The 11,050-nt window shown below is 39.8% G+C and overlaps 1 protein-coding gene across 1 annotated transcript in view; it reads right to left on the bottom strand.

Moving 5' to 3' along the window:
* PRDM6 (PR/SET domain 6) overlaps positions 1–11,050 on the bottom strand; it is a 93,757-nt gene that overhangs the window by 77,490 nt on the left and 5,217 nt on the right. Inside the window, 1 exon segment of the mRNA XM_006913318.2 lies at positions 6,422–6,729. Within this exon segment, the coding sequence (XP_006913380.2) occupies positions 6,422–6,729 (308 nt within the window).

Here is an 11,050-nt window from a genome sequence, read left to right as displayed (position 1 = left end):
ACACGTAGATTGCTCTTCTCAGTTAAACCTTGGCCAATTGATTCCAGCCAATAGTGTGCTGTCAGTACTTTACTTACTGCTCAATCTCACTAACCTGACATTTATGGTGCACTGATTGGCCTCTGTCAGTGGTGCTGGTTGTAAATTCACTTTGAAAAGCTTTGTGTTAACAGCCTTCAACCAGGCTCCAAGAAGAGTACGAACAGGCAGCCTGACAATTGCTCGACCTCCTGCCCTTATTACAGTGAGTAAATCAGGGTTTGAGCCATTAGGCTGGAGCCTGGGGCCTACACAAAAAGGATTGACATGACGAAAGGTCAACCTCTGTCACACATGTGTAACAATTTGGATAATGGAATTCTGTAACTTATCTGAGTGAGGTGGCAAATGCTTACAAGGAAAAGCATATTCTGCTCTGGTTTCTCTGGCCTTTATGCTAAGTAGTTATACCAGAGTCTGTATTTCTTGTGTAAATACACAAGGAATGTCTCATTTCATGAAATCTTGGAGTGTATAGGATTCGAAAAAAGAAAGAAAAAGAGAGAGTGAGACAGTCTCAAAGCTGTTCTGTGCGTGACATTCTTCAAAATGGCAAAACGTTTTTCCCACAGTACAAACATATCACATCCATCCTCTGAGAAGAGAGGATTTTGATATCGTGGACATAAATTCTCAGCTAAATGATAGTTTTCATATTCAATTTTTAAAAGCCATAATATTATATTACGACTATAAGTGATTTCTGGGTAACATAATAGATTTACTCAAATAATTAAAACTGCCTTAATTGACACAGTAAAATAAAAAGGCTTCCCTGCAGGTTTCTCAGGCCCAGCGTTACCATCATCACATTTTCGTCAGATCACTTGCTGTCGTGCAGTAATTGGGTGGGAGCGGGGTAGATTTCATCTGTCCAGGAACCTCTGAGGTTCTGATTTGAATTTTTTCACACCACTTTTAAGTCAGTGTGAAAAAAGAGAAAATTTATATGATGTAAGAAAACATGCAGTTATAAACCAAGAAATATTTTGGATTATTTTCTTTACATGGACAAATGCTATCAATGAAAGAACTCTGTAAACAATATATCGACTGAACTAATGAAAAAAAATAGTTCTGCAAATACAGAACACATCACTCTTTATAAAGTATTTACAACTAACGCACTATAATGTCACATGCATATTTAGATTAAACCTCACTAACATGAGAATATCCAAATGGCTATTAAAATTTTTTTTAAGCAGGGTCATTTTTGGACTTCGAAAACCAAGGTGGCACTGTACAGAGGGATACATAAGCCAAAAGGACCAGGACTTTAAATGGACCTTTTCAAAGCCAACTTCAAGTACTAAGTTTTGATTTTTTAACACAAAGCTGGAAACCATTCCAAGAAGTGGCAGATGGTTTTACAGTTTATGTAAAACTACAAAATGCTCACACTCTATCAAATGGGCACCACTATAAAAGACATCTTCAAATCAAATGAGGCAAAGCCAAAGAGATACACCAGCTGTTATCCTGCATAATTTAAAACATAATAGTAACATCACTATGGTTTATTTTTCAGGAGAAATTATTTGGATTTCATGAAATTGACATAGTTAAAACCAAGCTGACAATCGGTCTAGTAAATTAAATGATAAATTACTAAGAAACACAATTTTTACTTCAATATTACTGTGACAACCACATAATCCTATCCCCTGGTGTTTTGATGAATCAAGCCAAAATAAGCCAAAGTCTATAAAGAAAAATATGGAGTATATAGTTATAGTACTATCACTAAAACAATTTTTAAATTATTTTAATTTAATTTAAAAATTATTTTAATTTAAAATAATTAATTTTAAATAATTTTGGCTTCTAAATATATACAATTGGATACAGTATTATAAATGGAACTGAACCATTTATAGAAACATACATAACACATTTAAAATAGAAAATCAATTCATTTCCTTCTAGCACCAATTACTTATGATGGTTTTGAAATATAAACATTTAGCAACATGTAATATATTTTTAATATTTGTTTTCATTAATGTCTTTTGACCTAAGCTAAATGGTAATGATGAAAAATAGACCATTTGCTTAAAAGCAAAACTTTTATTAAACCTAAAATAGCATGGCACAAAATCAAACCACAAAAAGGACCATATTATGTTATCCCCCTTGATTTTCTGAAGAAAAATAATGAAAGTTCCCACATAGTGCCGATGAAAATGAGACACTCAAACTTACTCAGGCAAAAAGAAGACAGATTATGTAAAATTAAATCCCTTTCTAGTACCTTGACTATAATCCTAACAAGTCACTACATTATTTCAAATCACAGAATAATTTTTCTAAGGTGAAAATAAGTGTAATTTATTTTGTCATTGTTGCTAAAATTTCTTGTCAAATCAGACTTTGAGTTGAAAGGCCTGAGTAATCCTAGCCTATCTTAAACTGCGACTTTATTTTAGACTTCCGTATTTTATTCCAGTAGAATTTTAAGTATACACTGTGTACATTCCTTGAGTCCAGTCATATTAAATTCTGATGTTAAGCAGAAAGAGGAAACCATGTGCAACTAGATTAATTTATCTCAAGAGAAAAGAGCACATTAATAATTGAGATAATGTTTTCATAAATGTTGGAATCGAATGTGTCTTTTCACTTCTTTATTAGAAAACACATTAGGATAAAATTATCTCGCTCTCATCAACAAGACCTAATTGCTGAGAAAGACTATGTTTTCTTTGCAAAACATTCAGAAAAATTTTTCCCATTATGTCTAAAGAGCTGGAAATATATCATGCATCCAAGTCTTGCTGGAATGAATGTATTTAAGCAAGGCTAGTGATTATTTAATCCACCCTGTAATGTTTTTGTTTTAAACTATCTGAATTTATTATTTTTTGTAAAACATATTAAAATCCTGATTATAAAATAAGTGGGCCAAAACAAAGTCTAATAATTTGGCTTTTAGCTTGTGGATCACCTAAACTACAAAAAAAGATTACCTTCACTTATTGCTAAAAATAAAAAAGAAAGAAAAACTTGTAAAACTTCCCATAAACACCCAAAAGAGTCAAAACATATCGAATAATATTTAACTTTCTTTAAATTGCTGTGTTTTTAAGAACCAGGATTATATGCAAAGAAAATATTAACTAAAAGATGATAGTACACTTACAAACCAATCAAACAAGCTCTCCATAGCTGATGGATGTTAAATATTAAAAAGTCATTTTTCTACAAAAAAAAAATAGAGCTTTTAATTGTTAAACAAAAGGAGTAACTACGGTGAATCTGATTTTTTTTTTGTAATAAGCATTCATGTGTATAATAAAGTACAACCATACTAAAAACAATGAACTGTAAACTGAAACAAAAATCCATCATCTACTTGGAAACTGTGACAGGAAAAGATTAGCAATCCATTTATTGTACTGAAATAAAGATAAGTAACCCTGGTAAGATCCATCAGGACCCGAGTATTGAACTCTAAATATAAAGACGTTTCTTCATCAGCAAGTGACTTGAAAAAAATGATAAGAAGAGAAACGATTACAGTTGACTTTTAAAATGAAATAGTCATGTTCAACTGCTTTTAATTTTTTAAAGATCTGCTTTATGTCAATCTGATAATCTGGAAGATATCTAAAAGAGTATGTTTTAAAAATGGATAATTTCTACATGAGTCATTAAATAATTATTGCCAAAAGTTTCCTATAGACCTACAATGTATTCCAATTACTGATTCCTTCTAATATAAATATGATTAAAATTTTTTCACAATAGAATTTAGGTTTAAAAGGAAACACTAAAATTTAAGAAACAATCCAACATTTAGAATCTTCTATTTTAAATACAACTTAATTCAAATAGTCACATTTCATAAAACTAAATCATAATGCTTGAAAATAAACTCATATTTCATATCTTAAAAATAATTATAGTAATAAAAATCTGAAACTGATTAAAGTAAGTGTTTTATCTTACAAATAGACATCAGTACTAAGTTACCTGGCCCCACTCAGTCATATTTTATATTATCTCCCAGGAGACTGATACATTTTTGCACAGTTGCATTTTAATATCCCTTCGATCTCCTAAACGTGTATTATTCTAACTGTTCTTACAGATGATAAAAACAAATAGATTGTCCTGAATTAGGAAAAGGAACCTGTACATCATTCAACCATACATCCAGCAACTCATTTTTAGAACACAGAACCAACTCTATGCACCACCACCTCCAACATACACCCAAACAGGTAAAACTCACTTTATGTCTACTGAAGTATCAACGACAACAAAAAGTAATGACGACAGAATTTTAACTTCATCAAGTATAAGTAAATGTGTAAAATAAAGGCTCCGGTTTTCAGTATTAATGTATATCATTTACATTCTATATGTGTAGTGGTATCCTGCCAACACCCCAATTGTCCAAAGCCATTTAGAAAAATAAATAAATAAACAAATGATTTTTTTTATATTTATGGCTTTGTCCCCTGGCACTCTAACCCCGAGGCATCAGTGGGCAATAGTGTTAGGTTTTAACAGTTTCAAATGGAGCAAATCTGTACTACTGAACAATTGCTTTCTGATTTCCTCAGAAAAGTATTGGCAGACCTTTAAATATATGATATTAAGAGCTCCTAATGATACCACTAGAACAAGAAAAGTGCCTGGAAGTGTTTTACAAACTTTAAACCGCATTGGAGATTATAAATAATTAGTTAGAAATAAAAAACAACTAGGAAATATTTCAAAACCAGACTCTTGATTATTTCTCACTTGTCATATTTTTCTACCCAAAAACTTTAACTTCGAACCTGACTGTGTACCAAGCTATTTTCCCCTGTCTTGTTTTCCTGTAAAATTTTCTGTTGTTTTTTTTTTTTAAAGCACTATTTGGTAAAATAAATATGCCCAACTTTTTTCCTCATTCAAGAATCCTTTCCTTCAAGACTGAAAATGTATAATTGTTTTCCAACAATAGTTTAGGAGTGAAATGGAAGTTGGGAGCCTGGATGCAGGGTACTGGCAGATAACTGTAAGGTATGTAGCCCATATCCACCCTGTGGGCATCTTGGGCTGCTAGGCTATGAGCTCTTACACTTAGCTCCTCCTCCATCAAAGGAGGCTGTGCAGACACAGGCTTCAGCACCCCATTGCCAATAGTCATATAAGGGTTCTGGAGAGTAGGTCTGTTTTTCACAAAACAACACAATCTCCAAGACCTAACATATTGCTGGCTAGATTGAGTGCTCCACAAAAATATGAGTGGGTTATTGAGTCACATGAGTTTTAGTTACAGAATATGAGGCAGCTCACATTGAAAATTATCTTCATGGGCCACTGAGTGAAGTATGAGAGGCAAACTGCTGCAGAAATAACCCATTAATGAAGCCCTAAGGTCTATGCTAACTTGGTTGCTAGCATTACGGAAACTTTCTTTTCTGACTTTCTATTCCCACTCCATTATATTGCCCAGCCTCAGTCAGATTTACATATTGCCCTGAAGGATAAGACTTCTAGAATCTCGTATCTCATAAATAACTCCACAAGTAGGAGGTAGTTAATTAGTGGGAGTATTACCTACTAGCTAAGGGTCGGTCTTTTCAGGAACAGACCTCAATAATCAACCTTGAAGTTTTGGGAGAAATCTCATGTTAACATTTTCAAATAGCTTGTTGATTTTTAAGTAATAGTGTCAGGTAAGATTGTGCCATTGAAGTACTGTCATCGATTAGGTTATTCCAAAGTGTTCACAGTTTACCTGTTTTGATTTTCTATCTCCTTAAAGATTGCATCACTGTACTTTGTCAGAGAAGAACCAGAATTTGTGATTTCTGATTCACAATACTATGTATAATTTGCTCACTTCGGGCACCTTGAAATATGTTGTAGTCTCTCAGATTCAGTGTTTACAAAATTGTTTTTAACTGACAAAATGAGCCTGACTCTTTCCTATTTATACTTATGTTCCTTCTTGACCAATGTGCAAAAACATGTTGGAAGAGCTTAGAATGGGACACAAAATTCACTTAACTCACACCCCCAATGTCCAACCTCTTCTGTTCCCTCTCCTCATCTGGTTTCTCTTTTTCTCAAGACCCTGGGAGATCAAAGATCAAATCCATCCCAGCTGGAATAGAGGCTCATTAAAGTGATTCTACCTTCAGAAATCTGTAGGCCCAGTCTTTCTGCCTGGGTTGCTGTTGTGTCAGACCAGGCTCTGTACCTCCTTACAGCAGATGCTACGGACACCAGGTATTTACATGACCAGAGAAATTTATTCACCACTATTACTCTCTAGGAAACAAGGGAGGCTCTCACAGAAGTCACCACCCTCCAGGAGCCAGACTCGTTACTGGCCAAAGCTCTGGCTGGGTGGCAAGGTGCTGGGCAGCGGGTGACTTACCTCCCAGAGATGCTGCGTATTCCTGACGGCGCCGGCCTGCACTTTCTCCGGGGGCAGGAGTACACCCTGGAAGGGCCCAATCCAGGTGCCCTGCTGGATCCTCTGTGCTGCACAAATGCCGTAGGCCAGGCCCGGCACGGTGCTGGTACACAGGCACACCTCCCGCGGCAGGTCCCGCAGCCACTCGGGCAGCTCTGGAGGGGGCGCGGCGGCTGCTGCGCTGCTTGTGCCCACGAGCCGGCGCAGTGAGTGCAGTGGCCCATGCATTGGGCACTCTCCGTTGCGGTTGTCCGCGCACATGTCACAACCTGCCGGAGACACGCAGCAGGGAGGGAAGGCAGAGGTTAACCCGGCGCTCTGGTGGCTCGTCCTTGGGTAAACCCCTGAGGATAGCATCCCCGCCCAGATAAGCCACCTGTTAGGGAAGTGACACGGTGAGGGATCCGAGGCCATTGGGAGTAGGGGAAGAGGTGAACCCGAACTACTCTCTCGTAATTCACCGCATCTAAATCCTCTTGGTATTGGGTCAGAACCCTAGGCGCCCCAAAAAGCCTCATAGCTGAGTGGGGATGGCGTCGCAGTTGTCTCCGCAAAACCAACGGCTCGCAGCTTCTCCCAGTCTCTCTCTCTCCCTCTTCCCTTCCGTCTCTAGGCCCTCTCACCCTCGCCCCAGTTCCCGAGGGTTCTCTGCTGAGTGTTTCAAAACCCGTTTATCGTTGTACTATGAAGAAAGCCCGACAAAGAAAGCCCATCATTTGATCAATCTGATATCTCGGGAGACATTCTACATTGGCCGCCTGGATATATTTGGTTGACCTCTTTTTACAGTTGTAGGAGAGACTTTAAAAATCACCAGGGCAGGTGGGTGACCCATCTGTCACGAAGCACCATTCCTATTCCTCGGGACCCACACCCCCAGCGCCGGAGAGCGCCCCAAACACCGATCACCCAGGGAGCGCTGGAGGTTCTCCTCGAATGTCCCCGCAGCGCCCACGCTAGGCACTCCAGCCAGGTGGGGGACAGGTGGGAATGGATGAGGAAAAAGGGGCTGTTCACTGGCTATGCTTGCTGCCAGCTCTTCCCAAAAAACCGAAAGGAAACGAATAGCAAATTTAACGATAATGGTGGGGAAAGGAGGGGGGGTGGTTATGGGTCTTTAATGATCAGGATAATGGTTCAATAGAGAGGGCCCCAACTCCTGCGCAGGCAGTTGATACCCAGGGCAAATGAGATCTTGTCTTACAAACTGAGCGTTGATGTAAAGCGGTCTCTTTCCGCCGTGTTCGAGAGTTACCAGCGCTCAAGGGGACCCCCACCTTCCAGTCCAGGCTGTGGACGCCCAGTGTCCCTCGACTCAAACTCGGGGTAAGAGGCCAGCCGGCCCCAGGAAGCAGGGCCTGCGGCAACCGCGCTGTCGGATCGCAGCGCCCTCCGGGTTATTAATGGGCCTGGCGGAGCCGCTGTGTCTGCGCCCAGGCTGCCGGACCTGCCTCAGGGAGACCTTCTCGGCGCCTGCCTGCACGACCCGGCCTCCTTGGCCCAGCCTCCCTGGGTAGCAGCGGTGCCCTCATGCAAAGGAGCCCTGCGGCACTGGGCGCGTTATCAAGCAAATCCCAACAGGCCGAGATGGCGAGCGCTAGGTACGCTGCATGCGCCAGTGCTGAGAGAACTGGGGGAGGAGCGTTGACCTCGGGGCCCTCCGGGCACCTGTGCCTGGCCTTGGTCCCAGCCAGTCCTGGTGGGTCACCTAGGATGTGCCGTAGTTTAGCAATTCATGCTAAAATAGATGAATTGCTCAAGGAACTTGTGATAAAGTAAGTTATTAAAGAACTTTTCCACAAAGGAACACCTAATCGCAACCCAGCAGAGTAAACGAAAGCTGGAACCTTCATTTTGCCATTTACTTCACAGAGGGTTGAGGGTCAACTTTGTGAGCATCCTATCTCAACTCCTCCCAAGAGAGCCCATGGAATGAGAAGACCTTCTGACTGCCGCTTCTTGGATGATCTTCAGACTTCTCAAGTGAAAAGCAACGACCTGTTTCTGCAGGTAGTGGACTGTCCGTGCCTCTGAACCTTTATCGTACAAAGGCCCACCCTCTTTCAGTAACACAGACTTCCAGTAAAAACTGTGCCAGGCTCTGCTTTTGACTCTAGGGCCTAGATAGAACATATTCCCAGCCTATTTGCATGTCAACCCTTCCAGAATACATACACTTCACATGCCCTTTCAAGCTTCAGACTGTGAAAATAAAAACTTTAAGACAAAGGGGAATGGAAAGAAAGACAATAAAAACTCATAATCACCAAGTTCCAATTATGTGCTAGGCACCTTTCTTGACTCAAACAATCACCATATTATCTAAGTGTCATGATTCCCATTTTGCAGATGAGGCAACTGAAGCTTCATAAGCGGTGTAACCAAGGAGCAAAAACTAGAAAGTGGTGGAGAAGGATTGTCAGGTCTGCCTGACTCCAGGGCCTCCAAACCTAGAGATCTAGGAAGATTAATGAGAGCCGGGAGAATTTTATGTACAAACTTATAACTCAATCAATAGAATTGAAATATTTCACTAAATTCACTATTTGGGAGCCAAAAAATTGCTGTAGCATGATTGAATTACAGAGATTTCTCTCTCTCTTTCTCTTTCCCATACTCTTGAATTTGGAGTTACAGTAAGAGAATAAATTGAAAAATAAATAATGTCCATAATTTTGGATTTTAGTGCCTAACCTCAGAGACGTCTTTTCAGCACCTCAGCAAAAATAGCTTAAAAACAAATGACAATAAGCAAAGGCAATATGCCCTTAAAAATAAAAATAAATCACTCCATATTTTTTCTTAACTGACTTTCTCTTTCTGATTGGCTTAATGAAACAAAAGATGAGAAGCAATAGTGTTTATTATTCACTCCCCTAACAGTTCATACCAGAAATTCTGTCAAGTTCTGACATCTCCACACCATGGAACATCACACCAACCACATTAGTAATAAAATAAGGAGCAAAGTACCAATTCCAGCCACCATTGCCACAGACAGCAAGCATATTCTCGAAATTTGTTATACATGATAACACTATAGATAGCCATTTCTCTAAGAAGTTCTCTAAAACTATCATCTTAAATTTCATTCGTCTCCACGAAGTGTTGGAAAAAAAACTTAATAGTTGCATTTTGCAGAGTGAAAAGCTGAGATTCTCGCAATATTTGGAAGACTACCTACATGTTAGTTCCACAACAAAGCAGACAAGGCCAATCCACTTTAATTAGTCCACCCAACATGAGTCTTCTTAATTTGTAAAACATTTCATGCTATATCAAAATATTCTGACAGAAAAGGTGACCAATTACATCAAAATACAAGTTATACCCTAATGTTATTTTTTAATATAAAAATCCTCTGCCACTGAAAACATTTGGCTTCTGACTTATGTCTTAGAGTCCCAAAGGAGCTTGAGGATGTTTAAAACAAGTAATTGATTACTTGGGGTTGACAAATGTGGCACAAGTAGACAAACATCCTAACAGAGTGTTTTCTAGACAGCAAGCTATAAACACCTACATGAAAAGATCTGAGAAAAAGGTGGGCTAAATGCCCAAACTATACACGTATGTACTATATGTAATACATATATTACACACAGCATTCCATGCCAAGCAATACATAATACAAGTCTATTTGTATTCATAAAAAGGAGGCAAATAAATGTTCCTCCTTTCTCTCAAACTCAGGGTATGTTTTTGTACAAATTCGTAATCATTATTCACAAAGGGTTTTCTATATCTGTGAGAAATATCATATTCTTCAAGCAAGATACTTCAAAATGCCATTTTAGCATTATGGAGTAGAAGGGACCAAGATTCCTTTTCTGTCTTGAACAGACTTGTTAATGCTCCTGTTTCTGGGTCTCTGAATAAGGGAAGGAGCTATCATTAAGTTAGAGACTTGTTCACCTACTGACTTCAGCAGGCCAGGCCAAGTGGAGTGAAGAACAGACTTTCACTCTTCATTTCATATCCTTCTGTATTGCTGAATGTTTGTGCAAGTGCATTTACTACTTTCATAACTGAAAGTGGACCTATTTTAAGGTAAAGGGGACAAAATAGGCCAGGTTTTTTTTTTTCCTGGTGTTTTAATTTGTCATGCTAGGAAAGGTATAATATAAAACATTAACAGGCTTTTTTGGTTTCTGGAGAGGCCTACAGGTGTGTGTGGGTGCAGGCAGAGTTTCGACTCATGGGAAGCACCCAGCACTGGCAGGCCGGTCCTGGGGTCCCCAAGGCCTCCCTGCGGCCTTCACCTGTCCTCTGGAAAGGGAACCAAGAAGCTACTAAAAAGCCTGCCTCCCCGCCTGGGCAGCGGTAACCGCTGGGCAATAAATTCTCCTCAACCACCACCAAGGTCGCAGCCCTCAGTCCCGCAGGTCGAGCCCTGCGGGGCCACGGCCGGCGCCCATCGATCCCCACCCGGTGACGCTGCCCCAGGAGTGCCGCCTGCTGGCAGCGTTGAGTTCACTTAGGGCACGCGCAACCAAGGCACAGGCTGCAGGGTAGAAGGGAGCTGGGCGAAGGGGCAGATGCAGGCAGAGCCAGTAGCTAGGAACCTCCCGTACCAGGGTTCAAGCCTCC

Source organism: Pteropus alecto, unplaced genomic scaffold (genome assembly GCF_000325575.1).
Source record: "Pteropus alecto unplaced genomic scaffold, ASM32557v1 scaffold20, whole genome shotgun sequence".
NCBI classification, from domain to species: Eukaryota; Metazoa; Chordata; class Mammalia; order Chiroptera; family Pteropodidae; genus Pteropus; species Pteropus alecto.
The sequence above is the reverse complement of the archived record's forward strand: the minus strand, read 5'-3'. Positions and strand labels throughout refer to the sequence as shown.